Here is a 14,984-nt window from a genome sequence, read left to right on the forward strand (position 1 = left end):
TCCTGGAGGTGTACATGTTTTTTATTTCTTTGCACATTGAACATTTTGTGATGAGAAATTGCATTATTGCAAATTGTAATTAATGACCCACAAGGCAGCATAAATTTATTTAATGCAAGTTGTAAGTACATGTGTTACTGCTGTTTACCCTAAATTACACTTGTTCAAGGCTACCACCATCTAGGTACAGTACCTTATAAAATTTAGGAAAATATTTCAACGTATCAGCAAATTTTAGTGACGTGCTAAAGCTACAATTTTACTTGGCTAAATTAAAGTTCAATGAACTGCTTATTCAAGTTGTGGTGACACCCTTGTAATACTGGATGAAAAATAAAAGAAAACCATAAATTAAATGTTTTATATTCAGTACAGCACAGGCTAACACTGTGGCCTCGCACCTCCATGGGGGGTTCGATTCCCACCTTGGGTCTGTGTGCGTGAAGTCATGTTCTGTCTGTGTCTGAATAAATGAATTCACCATACACTGTTAGCTTATTCCTAATAATGATAGCATGTAATAATTTGAACATCATTATCAGAAAGTTTAATTAAAGTGTTCAATTGTTTAGGCCGGTGGGCATATTTTGTTCAGGCTTTTGAAGTTTCTGAAATACTAGCTTAAAACAAACAGAATTTTTTTTTTTAAATTGACCATTATCCTCATTCTTCCCTATTTTTGTATATTTAATAATTTTTTCTTTAATGATATTTAATTATTTTATTCTTGAACTACTCACCAAGCCCAAACCAGAAGCACTTTTATTATTTAAAACTATATGCATAAAAAAAAAATGTTTTTCATTAAATAAGTGTTTGTATGTGTGCAGGCACTGCGAGAGATTGGCACCCCACCCAAGGTGTACCACACTTTAACTCTCCTGCGATGGGCTCCAGGCCCCCAGCGACTCTGTATACAGAATAAATCGATATAGATGATGAGTGAGTAAGAGTGAATTATGGAATAAGCATATCTTTATTAAATATCTATCAAATGAACGATGGTCAATTTGATCAGTTTAATTAAACATAACTTCCTTCCTAAAGAATTTCCTTGTTTGAAAAAAAAAAGTCTCACAATCTTTATGTCTAGTGTGTCTTTGTGTTACTAATGTTGATGCATGGCAGTAGGCCTTCAGCAAATAACTACTTAAGAGACACAAGATTAAGACTTTTCAGTAAGGAAGTTGTGAATCTGTGTCTGTGATGTTCGCAGACAATTAACCCTGACAACAACAACAACAACAACAACAACAAAAGATCACTCTGATGGTCTGGCCATGTTAATCCGACAGACAAATCTGGGGGACAAAGCTTTTAATCGATCAGCAGCCCAGTTCGGATCTTACGCGTGTGGGCGGGGCTTGTTTGCCGCCATCGCTCCTATGGCAACCTGATAGATTTTAGCATCCTCTTGAATATTCATGAGGTCGGAGCGAGCCTCTCAGCGCGGCGGACGGCGGTGATGTCAGCGGCGCTCTTGCCTTGCCTGCGCCTCGCCTCGCTTTGCTTTGCTTTGCTGATTATTGACAGCCGATAGGGGGATCTGGAGGCTGGATGCCTCAGTAACGTCCGTGACCTCCGCGCGTCTCCGCTCCATCCTTCCTTCCAGCGCGTGCATGCTGAGGACCTGCTTCGTTTGTTTTTTTTTTCTTCACGATTTTTGTAAGACCTCCCCCCTTTTCCCCCTATGACTTCTTTAACGGAATAGAGGAGCACGGTGCCTTGCCACTGGAGTGGGCATGTCCCGGCTGAACGGGAGCGCGCAGACTCTTTGAGCTGACAGGTAACATCTTCTTGCGTATGCATACACACAATTATAGGCATGGTGTGTGTGAGGTGGGGGAGCGGCAATAAAGTTTAAAATAAATCCATATGACGCTTACTTTAGGAGAAACAATAGGTGTGTGAATCAGGTCTGTCATTGAGATGATCCCCAATGCCACTTTGCGCAGGTTGCATCCTTCCATGCGCAAAAGGCTGTACAGTTTGCCACAGCACGTCGGCCGGAGCGCTTCGACCATGTGCGACGGGGATGACGGAGACCGCGACTCGCACCGGAGGAGCATCCGGATGAAGCCACTTGCTTCCCCGGGCGCCGCTGAGAGCAGCAGGAGCGCAGACACGGCGTCCGTGGCGTCCGCGGCAGCCGCGCTCTCAGACCCGGAGCCGGCCCGAGGCGCGAAAAGCAACTCAAACGGCGACTGCAGGAGGTTCCGAGGGAGCTTGTCGTCTCTCGCCGGCCGCCACAGCCACGAATCGGACTCGGCTGAAGAGAAGCGTCTGATCAGCGAAGCAGACCCGAGCCCGAGCGAGGAGAGTCCTCCCGGGGCGAGAGGTGGAGGTAGTGGAGGTGGTAGTGGCGCCGGTAGCACCGCTGGTGCAGGTGTGGAACCAGGAGCGCACGACTCTCCAGAGCGGTTTGCCAAGCTGGACGGCGGCATTGAGCACGTCCTGCCCGACGATGAGAGGTACTACCAGGCGGGGTTCATGCACAGGCAGTTTGGTGCCATGCTGCAGCCCGGGGTGAACAAGTTCTCTCTGAGGATGTTCGGGAGCGAGAAGGCAGTGGAGCGTGAGCAGGAGCGCGTAAAGTCGGCCGGATTTTGGATAATACACCCCTACAGTGATTTCAGGTGACCACAAACAACATAAACATTAAAAAAAAATCTTATTAAATCAAAGGTTGATTGATTAGAGATATTAGAATGAGGAAATAAAAATTTATACAGTTTGTACAGCTTTATCAATGCATTTTAAAATTGCTCTCTTAGGGATGGAAGGTTCTGTTTGGAACATTTGATAAAAGTTGGAACTATTTCTAAAAGTGTATACTGCTGCTTAAATGCGGTCAGGTAGAAAGTAGACCACTGTGCATGTACATTGCTGTTGTCCTTTAGGTCTCCCAAATATTTTCGTCAAATTAAATGTACTGAAGTTAAATCCATGTTTAGTGCTTTCCAGTATGTGTGTGTGTGTGTGTGTGAGAGAGAGAGAAAGAGAATAACAGGCCTTTGGTTAGAATGAGCTTGAGAGCCAGAGACAGACAGAAAGTAAGCAAACTTCAATTTTCCCTTAACAAGCCTTGTTGTTCAGTGTACAGCTTACAGATCATTTACACATAATGAGGATAACACTTTTCCCCCCTAAACTATACAGTGATGAACAAGGCATCACGCTGTGTTTGAAAGTCAATTATGTTTTCCATCTACTTAATGTACTGCTGGCAGAGAAAATCTTCTAGTAGGAAAAATTACAAATTTGTGCTGAGATAACTTTTTACTATTACTACTACTATGACTAATAATAATAAATGGATATTTATCAATTTTCCTATTATTATTATCATCTCACATTTATATAATGTGATATTGATAATGATAGACTTATCCGGCTTGGAAAGTCTTTAACGGACGTTAGAGGTGACATTATCAGTTAGGCTTTTACATCGCATCTGCTCACTCTCACTATGTAATAATGAAGTTGTGTCCTTGAGGATGACATTGACTCCATACGTTAGATATGACAGTGGCCAGATGCTTGGATCTAGGTGTGCTGAGGGAAGTAATTACCGAAGAAATGCATGTGATCGTATCTGGGCGTGTGATTTATAGGACCATATTGTTATTGCATACAACTAGATAGGGTAAGCATTTTTGTATGTCATGTTGATGCAAAATCTTACTAAACAAAGAATCCCAGCAGTTAAACTTTTGCAGATACTCTAGATGTGTAGGTTTTAATCATTCAAGAAGACATTCATGATTGTGCACAAGAAAACTTGGGGAGCTGTTTATGTCTTGTTATTCTTTAGTTTTCAGGGCAGATTTTACCTGATTAGCACTAAATTGTGAAGAAGTGATCTTGACTTGACTTTGAAGCATTTTCATAAGCTATTGTGCATGCATGCAACTAACATGTTACTTGCAGTACAGTGTCTCGATTTAGAGGATTCACCAAATCCCCAGGATATATTTTGGATTTTATGTCTCCTCCCTCGTACATATTCCTCAGTAATTACCACCTTATACAGCAAGGTCAGTTTATAGGAGCTACAAAATGGCAGGGAAGGACAATGCAGCATCATCAAGAATGCATCCAGTACACTAGGAATAAAAGAAGTCTATTCAATTATAAAGGAACGGCAGTGCTATTAGATGGGAGGGGTAAAAATCAAAGATCTGTCAATAAGACAAGAATGAAACTATTAGTGTTGAGAAATGTGTTCTATCATGAGGTCTCATAGATCACATAATAAAGTAGGAGAAACTATAACACACACACGCACACACACACAGATTGAAATCTAGTACATTCATGAAATTTCTTTAAAAAGAAATCTAAGAGTGGATTTCCACCAAAAATGAAAATGATAAATTTACCAAATCTACACTTTTGTTGTCTGTTCTGTTGTGTAATGTTCACTATGATTGCATGACGTGCGCTCAGTCTCTTCTCCTACAAAGGCATTTTGGGGAATTGTATGACAGAGCGAATGCAGCACCTTGTTCAAGGTCAAGTGCATGACTGGATTCCACATTCGCAGTCTTCTCAGTCACTGCTGGTAACATGTCATAGGTTAAAAATATCAGCCTAAATAGAGATCAAATATAAGAGGGAGAGTTACTATTGTATGTGTAATGACTTGACATGACTGTCAGAGTTACGCTGCATGAATCTACAGTCTGGGCTAAACAGAAATCAGCCCTAGCTTCTATATACATATAGTACATATTTAATTTCAGGGTTTTCCCTTGCTATACAATATTCTTCCAAGTGCAACATTGCAGCGCAGGCAACTCTTTCATTCCCTCCCTCTGTCATGTTTGGCCACGTGACCTGCAAATCATTACTTTCACACTGAAAAATCAGCTTTCATTTATAAGACGCTTGTTTGCCTTTGCAATTAGTGTAAATGCACATGAAAGTCAGCTCTGCTTTTACTTGCCTCTTAGACTCATTGACTCACTCATTAGAAAAGCTGCAATTAAAATCTTCGCCCCTCACCCTGTCCGCGTGTGTCGAATTATCTGCATCACTGTAATTTAGTCATTCAGTTGAGACATGGGTCATGAAGCTGCAGAATCTGTGATCAGCGTAGTAAGGAGCAATTCCTCAGCCACAATGCTTCTCTAACGAGCTGCGCCGCATGAACGGTACACACTGGTACTTCATATGAGGCGGTAATAAGAGTAATTGGGTTTGTGGAACGTACCTCGGGGAGCATTTTGGACGCGCATGATGAGGTTGCTGGTGGTAAATCTTCTGTCCATTTAATATGTCCATTTTCCCCGTTCTCTTTTAAAGCACTGTAAAACATGCCCTTATGGAATCGGCAATGTATACTGTATATCCCAGGACGTATGCAGTCATGATTACTTTAATGCCATTTATTAGAAGGAAGCATTCAGTTGATCATTATCCATAATTATGTTTTAGTTAAACATTAAATATAAAATCCCAAAAGTTGTTCCTTGTCTGTGATGTAGTTTGCGGAACCGAAGTGCGCAATAACTGACAGGTCTTATTAGAAAGCTAAATACCAGTGAGAGCAGGTGCCAAGCTTAGTACATCTCGTTCCATCTCATTTTTATTTTTTTTGTTGCAGGTGCAAATTAAAATCCACTGAGAGAAAAAAAATAAAGGGATGCAGAAATGTGGTCCCATAAAAGAGGGATTACTAATGGCATCCTAATCTAATCTATAGGCTTGTTTCCAGCACACTAGCCAAATGTTGTTATTTTGTAGGACAGTGAGTGCAAAAAAAAACTCCACCAGCGGTGTCATTACTTCCATAACGAATGATCTCAAAGGTATTCGGCTGCAGTGTTATAATCAGATTTTATTGCATTTCAGAAAGGACCCCAGCCAACCATCCTAACACGTTCCATATCTGTTAACTGCTACTGTAATTCACTAGTGTGGCCAGGATTTCATTTGGGGAGATGAGGAAATATAATATTTTAAATAAACCACTGTGCAATCTGTACAAATAAACTGATAAGATTGATGCGCTCATTCACATTTCGCAATTTGTTTTTTTCAAGTAGAGGTGGTGCTGGTATTCAGAATTTAATTGAAAACTTATTTCATTATTTAAGGTGAGATCTACCATCGTCCAATCTCGATGAATTAATGTTAATATTGTTAATATTGGGAGGAAATAAAAAAAATACAAAAATATCTTTTTGACATTTTACTGAAAATTATTTCAATTATTTAAAGTGCATTATGGGGTATGTAATCGTAGCTACAGTAGCTGATGAGTTGCTTTTAAAGAGAAATAGGAAACAATGCATGATCCCATTTGTCTAGTCATGTTTCTCACCATAACAACTGGTAGCCAATAAAATGAGACTGCATAACTTAACGAATTCAACAACTAGTCCACAACTAGTTATGTTATCCCATGGGGCGTTCAAGTGAAACTTTTATTTGTGATTTCTCTGGATAATGTATCCCATTACCCTAATGCTATTTTTCACTAGTGCTTGGACACCATCAAGGAAGAAATTTTTCTCAGTACAACGAAGCCATGATTGGCCTGCCTGCTTCACATCATCATCATCCTCATCATCACTGCTCTTCAAGGGCATTCTGCTTTTCGCAGGACAATGCATGACATCATACTGCCCACCGTACTACTTGCACATTCCAGGAACTCATTTGGGAGTTATCGTCAGTCTTGACCTCTCTCCATGCAATTTCCGCATGTTTCAGACGTGAAGAAGGCAGTCCGATCATGGCTCCGGGGTACTGAGAAGGACTTTCTACCTTGATGGTATTCAAGCACTAGTGAAACACTGGGATTGTGTAGAAGTGTATAAGTGTGGAAAGGGATTATATAGAAATATAAAGGGAGTTTTGTAACTCTCCTGTGTACATCCTGTTATTCTGTACAATCGAAAGTCCCGGTTTGACTTGAGTGCCAGCTCAAATTTATGATCATTATTAAAGCACAATTATTATGCAAACCACATAATTTGACATGCATATGAAATGTACAGTATGTAAACCCCAATCAATAGACATTTGGAGCCATCTTAAAATCCCTTAGATGTGTACCAGATCCACTGCCTCTGCTCTGCTGTAATTAGACATGCATTGATGCAGTAGGTGCTAGTCGTTGATTTTTGGGCACAGCATTTGAGTAATGTTTTGGACAGTCTTTTGGGCAGTTCTCGATGCATGATTTGTGGTTTAATTAGACACTTCATCTGGGCATCTTGGCTTGGAAAGCAGTGCGGCAGCGTTTTAGTGCTTCAGGCCCACAAATTCAAGATGCTGCAGTTGATCATGAACATAAGTTCCTTGGTTTCCTCCCACCTCCCGAAACATTTCTATATGGTGAATTTGTTTTTAAAATTGGGGTGAATTGTGTATGTGTGTGTGTGTGTGTGTGTGTGTGTGCAAATGTGATTTTGTGCATGCTCTGTGACGGATTGGCCACCTCATCCAGGTGCCATAAGTCTCCTGTGATAGACTCCAGACCTCTGCGACCCACTATACAGGATAAAGCAGTAGAAGTGATGAGTGGATGAACAACTGAGTGAACATCTCTGCGGGTACAAAGAGAGCAAAACCTGTTTTATTTTTAAGTATGTCACAAAAGTCAGAAAGTTCCATAAGATGTTATAATTTTCCCGTAGCTAGATTTGAGGTTATCTAAGACAGTTTGTTTATTAGTATCAGTACTGGTGCATAAAGGACTATAGATGAATTCATTTCAGGTGATCAGAAAATGATGTGATTGTACATTTGATGGTAGCTACGTAAATTCACAGTCGAGTTACTTCGTTAATACCAGCTCCTACAGTAGCTACTCCAGAAGCAAACGACTTAAAGTTAAATAAAAAACCTGTTGTTCAGGACTTAAGTACATTGTTTGACTGGTTAAGCTAAGGACAACGTACGAATTTATTTAGAGCATGCCGATTAACATCAATTGGTTCAATATCGTACCACATGCATGGTCCATTAAATTCCTAATTATGGACGGACGCAACAGTCGGATCATACAGTGTGGTTATCTCATGTTATTCATCTTTTAGTTGTAAAGTCCTGTATTGATGCTCTGTTTCAATTTCTTTAGCATTTTTCCTTACCAGCTTTGGAGGGGTGTTTTTCCTCTAAAAAAAATAAGAAAAATTTGTTATCTGTGTGCCTTTACTAGCATCAAAAGCATATTCCCTCATGGTCTAATGGTGGTGCAACAACTAGAGTTTAAGTCTTACTGAGGCCATGGGTTTGGTATAAGTATTGTTTTGTTCACTGAATGAGTCAACCCATGATACCAAAGTTGCCTTCAGCATGTGTTCAAAAGAATTAATTTTTTTAATATTGCTTATATTTTTGGGTGGCTAGAGAAACCAACATTATTTCTTATGGCAAATTCATATCAAACTCACGTAAATTTGTATGGTGAGGTTCGCCTGTACAGTATATCTACAATTTATACTCCTACTTAGAAATCATGGAGGGGTCTATAATTTGTCACAATACCTATTATATCTATATAATATCTATGTCACAATACATGGCTCTGTTCATCCTCTCCTTAATACAGTGCAGTCGTCCTGTCCCCTGTGCAGAAAAAAACCCTAGAGCATGATGCTTCCAGCCCCATGCTTCACTGTAGGTATGGTATTATTTGGATGATACTCATAATTCTTCTTCCTCCAAAAAGTTCTACTTTGGTCTTATCTGAACACAGGACTTCCCTCATCTCTCATGACTCCTCTGGATCATCCAGATGGTCCCTGGCAAACTTCAGACGGGCCTGGACATGGGCTGACTTAAGCAGGGGAACCTTCCGTGCGATGCAAGATTTTAATGTCGTCTTAGTGTATTATTGATGGTAGCCTTGGAAACGATGGTCCCAGCTCTCTTCACGGCATTGACCAGCTCCTCTAGTGTAGTTCTGGGCTGATTCTTCACCATTCCTAGCATCATTGATACCCCATGTGTCTACTTACTGTAGATTTTGGCTGATTGTGGGGTGCACAGGTGTCTTTATGACAGCTAATGACCTCAAACAGGTGCTACTAATTTAGAATCATGAGCAGAGTGTAGCTGGACTATTTAAAAGCAAAAGAACAGGTCTTTGAGGGTCAGAAATCTGGCTGATAAGCAAGTGATCAAATACTTATTTGTCACAGTAATTCACAAATAAATAAATTGTTTAAAAAAAATCATACAATGTGTCTCTCACAGTGGAAATGCACCTATACTGAATATTGTAGACCCCTCCATGATTTCTAAGTAAGAGAACTTGCAAAATCACAGGGTGATCAAATACTTATTGACCTCACTGTACAGTATATACAGTATTATGGGGTTGGTTGCCAGCTTGATTCCCGATTGTCATCCACACACCGTGGGCAATTTGAAAACACCAGTTAACCTAATCTGCAAATCTTTGGACTGTGGGAGGAAATTGGAGTACCCAGAGAAAAAAAAAAATACGTACGGAAAATCCAAACTCCATGCACACAGACCCAAGGCAGTAATCAAACCCCACTTAGCGTTCTCAGCCTCAGAAATCACCGATTAACAGGGCCTCAGATTCGAGCCGTTATGAAGCCTTTACAGAGCATATAGTAAGTAGCAGACACATCTCAATAGCAACTGCTCAAAGTAGATTATTGTATATTTTGAATGCCTACAGCATTGTTTTACAATGTGGAAAGAAATAAAAATCCGGAATGACCTGGGAATTAAAAGCCTTGACTGGTATTAATTGATCTAATGTCATATCATTAAGTGTTATTGTACATAATGAGAGAATCACTTAAAGGAAATAAGGTGATGGAAAAAGAAGTAAACATACCTTTGCTAAGCGTGCACAGAAATCAGAAAAACCACCCAAGCAAGGAGAACATAGAGCTGGCAATGAATAAATGATTAGATAATTATATGGTATTTTTGTGTCTCACGCACAGGATTTATTACTCCTGGTGCACTTCCTGCAGTCCATTTAATTTCTCAAACGTAGGTCTGACATTAGAGCTTTTAGTAAAAAGCAGCATTCAGGCTTTTCTCTTTTAAGAAATCACAAAGTCTGATCATAGAGATGGTTCGCCTGGCTTTCTTTGTCTGCCAATCAAATCTAATGTTACTGGTTGAAGTCAATCTTCTTTACTTGCTTCATTCTCTCTCTCTCTCTCTCTCTCTCTCTCTCTCTCTCTCTGTGCTCTTTTTTTTTAAAACCAGGCTTTTATTTTATTCATCTCGCATAACCAGACTGCTCCCAAAAGAGACTTAGCTCTGCATTTAAAAAAAAAAAAAAGAGAGAGAAAGAAAGGGAGCAAAAAAGAAGTCATTTCTTTCCAGGTTTATTTTTTCACCCTGTTTTTTTTTTTTTTTTTCGGCTCCAGCAGAATACATTAAAGCAAAGTAGAACAGATTTAGAATACAGAATGCACATTATGATTTTTTTTTTCCACGAGACAAAGAGTGAGAGAGAACCTTGATTTTTTTTTGTGTCAATGCAACGAATATGTTTTCTGAATATCTGTACTCTTTACATTGATCGCTGGAGTGTACTATAGTGTACAGACGTGTACAGACGAATACTGCAATATAAAGCTGTGATTTATTTATAGTGTAGAAGTTTGTATCGTACAGATATTTCAGATTCAGAGCGACTGCAGGAGATAACGATTTATATAATATCTGATTTGTTTAAAGGTTTTGGGGATTTGAGTAATTTTTCCTGATTCAAGAGGAGAAAGAGTAGAACATGACACACTCAATGCTTCTGGATCTCATTGTAACAATGTTTTTTAAAAACAATTCCTTGGATCGTGATATTGAAACTATTCCAACCATTTAATCACACTGATAAATGTATACAATTAATTTTTACTAAATAACATGTATACAGTTAAGCTATTCATTCACGGTGGCGCTAATAAAAAGCAGCAATGTGAACCGCTACGATAAGGCAAAACGCGGGTCGAGCAAGGATATGCGCAATAGTCATACTGGAAAAAGTGAACACCAGATCTGAGAGCCCGGTGTTATTCGCTAAAATCTAAATGTTGAGTAGAAGTGACGTTTTAAGCAGTTATGTGCCAGATTATGTCCCAGTGTCATGCAAACCTGAAAGAGCAACAAGAGTCCATTCACATACATTTACAGCCTGGAATCATGCAAACGAAGATTCGCTAAAAAATTATTCTATTCAATTATTGTATTCTATACAAATACAAGGAAATATACAAGTTCATCGAAGTTCAAACTGTTTAATGTAGTTGCTGAAAATTGACAAAATATTATTGAAATGCTATCCAAATTTTTAATAGCTTATTCTTTATAGATTTACACTGATATGTAAATGCATATGTAGAGATCTGAATCTTAACACAAATATGAAATTCGGACCTTGGCTTGAGGAAAATTGCATTGACCAGAACTTCTTAAATTTTAACCCAGACCATTAGGTGGTGGTATTTTAACGATACTCTCGCAAAATATGAGTATTTGTAGAAGATGCGAGTTGTTTGTTTGTCCTGCTAAAGCTGTCAAATATTTTTAAGAATTTCATCAAATTTAAACAATTTCATTTCACATTTGTAAAATGTCCAAATCATTTAAAAAGTGACCTGGTTCTGGATTGAGGACTGGTCCATTGAGTAATTAATTGACTTGACCAACAAAGTATCCATTCAGTTGGATAATCGATTACATCTCACAGCTCTACTCATGCAAACGACTCATCTTTAAGACAAGAAAAAAAAAATTCATTCATAGTGTACCTTTTTGATCTGATTACTTTAAACCGATTGTCGGTACGAGTTACTCACGAGTTCAGGCTTGTGCACTGTGGAGGCTCCTGTGTTTTCAATCCAACACCCATAATTATAATCAGCAGATCATCATCAAGTGCTGATTCACGTCGTGTTAGAGAGAAGAAAAACACAAAGCTGTTACAGGTCAGGAACACATGCTTGTCCTTGGCTTATAGTTACATGAAGAAGACTGATCACTTAACGTGATTTTCTTTGTATTTGTCTTTAATGAGTGACTTACCTCTATTTCTGAAGGCTCTTGGCTCTTGTAGTGCTTTGAGACACACACCCACACACACACACCCACCCACACACACACACACACACACACACACACTTGACTGTAGATCAAATGGCAGATTCTGATACTCTCACCGGCATTTGATTACAGTTGATTGTTGGTTGTATTACTCTATTGATTTGTTTGGGTCTGCCGGACCTGCGCTCATGCCGATGGCTGGAGTGTCGGAAACATGAGACGGGAAAATAAAGAAAAGCAGAAGTGCCTTCCTGAATGTGGCAAAATTTGCATACTATTAATCACTGACATGATTTATCATTTACACACATTAACTTGTTGTTTTAGAGCCCTTAACAAGCAATAGAAAAAGGGTTAATTATATATATATATATATATATATATATATATATATATATATACAGTATATATATATTAGGCCCTAATATTTATTAGGGCTCTAATGTACTACTATATATGTATAGTATATATAGTATATATAGTATATAGTCGATGATGGGTCGATGATTGGGTTTGTACTTTTTTGATGTAATGAGTACTCTAACGTGTTAGGTCCACCATTTAAGTACTCAGTTATTTAGTTATATTTTCAAAAATGTAATCCGTTATTCAGACAATTTATGTAATCCACGAGCCAGATAGCAGTAATTCCGTTAGTGCGTGTGTGTGTGTGTGTGTGCGCGTGTGTGTGTGGGAAAGTCATCCTACAAGCCCCGGCCCCACCCTAATAACCCCCCCCCCCACTGTTATTCCTGCTATTAGTTGTTAACAGATTAACAGATTTTGAGCCAAACTTCTCTGACTGATAATGGTAGAATAATGATAAAGGTCTTGACTAAAACAACATGCATGAGGAATCACAAAGGAGTTTTCATTTTCTGCAATGGAAAAGTACTCGAACTAGTAACTTTCATCATTAGGTAACGCTGTAATGTAACTGATTACTTTTTAATGACAGTAATTTTGTAATGTAATTAGTTACTTTAAAAAGTAACGTCCCCCAACACTGTATGTAGCGAATGTACCCGTCGTTGACGAGAAAACTGTTTGTAGAAATAGTTAAAACATTAACGCTAAAAATGAATCAGATCAGCTTTAATGTAATCAGTGATGTTCTTATTTTAGACTGTCTGTCTTTCTGTACGTCAGAACTCTCTGTCTAACTTCTTTATACAAAGAAATGTTGTAAGGTTAAGCATCTTATGCCTAGTTTACACTAAGTTGTACTTCTTTCGTTGTCAGCCTAATACACTCCCTGTCTGGTAACCAGAGCGTGAATCACAGATGAGAATTCGAAAAAGTAGATGGGACAAAAGATAAAATCAAGCAGGATTTTTGACTCCTCGAGCAGGATTTTCATCACAAGTCCCGGTTTGACTTGAACACCCCTCTTATAAACCTTCATAAAGGTGTTAGGCAAATTTCATGATATAAAGATATTACTGTACGTGCATATTCTCAGAAGTAAATTATTAAAGCCAGTGAAATGGTTGAGCCCTGGAGCTGTCCTGTAGTGCAATCCATTGTCTCTTCCTCACTGCTTCTTTTTTATATTGTAATCTTCTGAAGGGAGTGTGCACAGGATTATGGAGTGTCCAGGATGGGCTGAAAGGGGGTTATAAAAAACAAAACAAAAAAAAAGCCGCTGTGTCCATCCACCAATATCAGGCACGCACATCAGAGAAGATTATTACAACTCAATTTGTTTAATGGAACAGAGATGGGAAGGTGATGGAGGGATGGAGAGAAAAGGAGTACATGATGGAGGGATAAGGTAGTAGAGGGATAGACATAATGCAGCAGAGATGACCTAGGCACACATATGTGGAAAGGCGAGAGATAGAGAAAGAGAGAGAGAGAGAAAGAGATGTGAGGCACACAGTGGAGCAAATTGATGTGTGTTAGCCACAGATGCTGCAGTTGGGAGGGTGTCATGAGCTGGATGGAGGGTGTCTGGTGTCACGTGGCACTGTTGTTAAAGTGATGCTTCAGGGAAAGAATCTAATTGAAGTAAAATACTGTCAGTGAGCTAAGACATGCACTGTAACGTGTCCAGCCTTTAATATTTCAGCTTTGCCTTGAAGCTCTATAGGGTTAAAATCTTTTTTTAAAAATCGGAATGCATGCCTTTACCAAGCCTTATACTTTTCTTAACTGTTAAAAAAAGGGAATACTTTCAATAAGTGAATTGAATTTCCAAAAAATATATATATTTCTTACTTCTTAGACCTTGTAAATAGTAATTATAGAGAGAACATTGTTAGCTTGATTCTTCCAATCGTTTCACTTCGGTATAATTTCAATATGTTTCTTATTCAAGGTTTAATCAAAAATGATTCTTGGATTCACTATTTAAGTATAATGGCGACATGGTGTCTTAGTGGTTAGCAGCGCTATCGCCTTACAAGTCCAGGTTCTGGGTTTGATTTTCGCCTCGGGGTCTGTGTGCATGGGGTCTGCCCGCGTGCGCTTGGTGCGTTTCCTCCAAGTATTCCGGTTTCCTCCCACATGCATCCCAACTAGCACTGGCACAATGAGCATGTCAAGGCTGTACAGGTACAGTATGTACAGTATCATGTACTGTCTGAGATCTGATCTCTGAATGGCCATGTTCACAATACTCAGTTCCAATTTTGACCTCAATGTGAGACAAATTTGATGGTCACTTTCGTAAGGTGTTGATCAGAAGGTCCCAGGTTCAAACTTCATCACCACCATGTTGCCAATCAACCCTCGACTGCTTAGATGGTAAAATACTATAGAAATGTCAGTCGCTTTGGATAAGGGTTTTTGCCAAAATGCCGTGAATGTAAATATGTGGTTATGTGACTCGAATAAGAACAAGCAAAATGGAATCCTCTATGTGACTTTTTTGCCTCTGCACTTGAGCAGGTCCCTGATGTCATCAGTCAGCACCAGCAGCACGTGGATTT

The 14,984-nt window shown here is 39.2% G+C and overlaps 1 protein-coding gene across 1 annotated transcript in view; it reads left to right on the forward strand.

The window, feature by feature from the left end:
• Positions 1–1,953: 1,953 nt before the first annotated feature.
• Positions 1,954–14,984, forward strand: part of hcn4 (hyperpolarization activated cyclic nucleotide-gated potassium channel 4) — a 112,800-nt gene continuing 99,769 nt past the window's right edge. The window contains exon 1 of the mRNA XM_053500500.1: positions 1,954–2,636. Coding sequence (XP_053356475.1) covers positions 1,969–2,636 — 668 coding nt within the window. The 5' untranslated portion in view covers positions 1,954–1,968. The remainder of the gene's footprint in view (positions 2,637–14,984) is intronic.

Source organism: Clarias gariepinus, chromosome 7 (assembly GCF_024256425.1).
Source record: "Clarias gariepinus isolate MV-2021 ecotype Netherlands chromosome 7, CGAR_prim_01v2, whole genome shotgun sequence".
In the NCBI taxonomy this organism is placed as follows: domain Eukaryota; kingdom Metazoa; phylum Chordata; class Actinopteri; order Siluriformes; family Clariidae; genus Clarias; species Clarias gariepinus.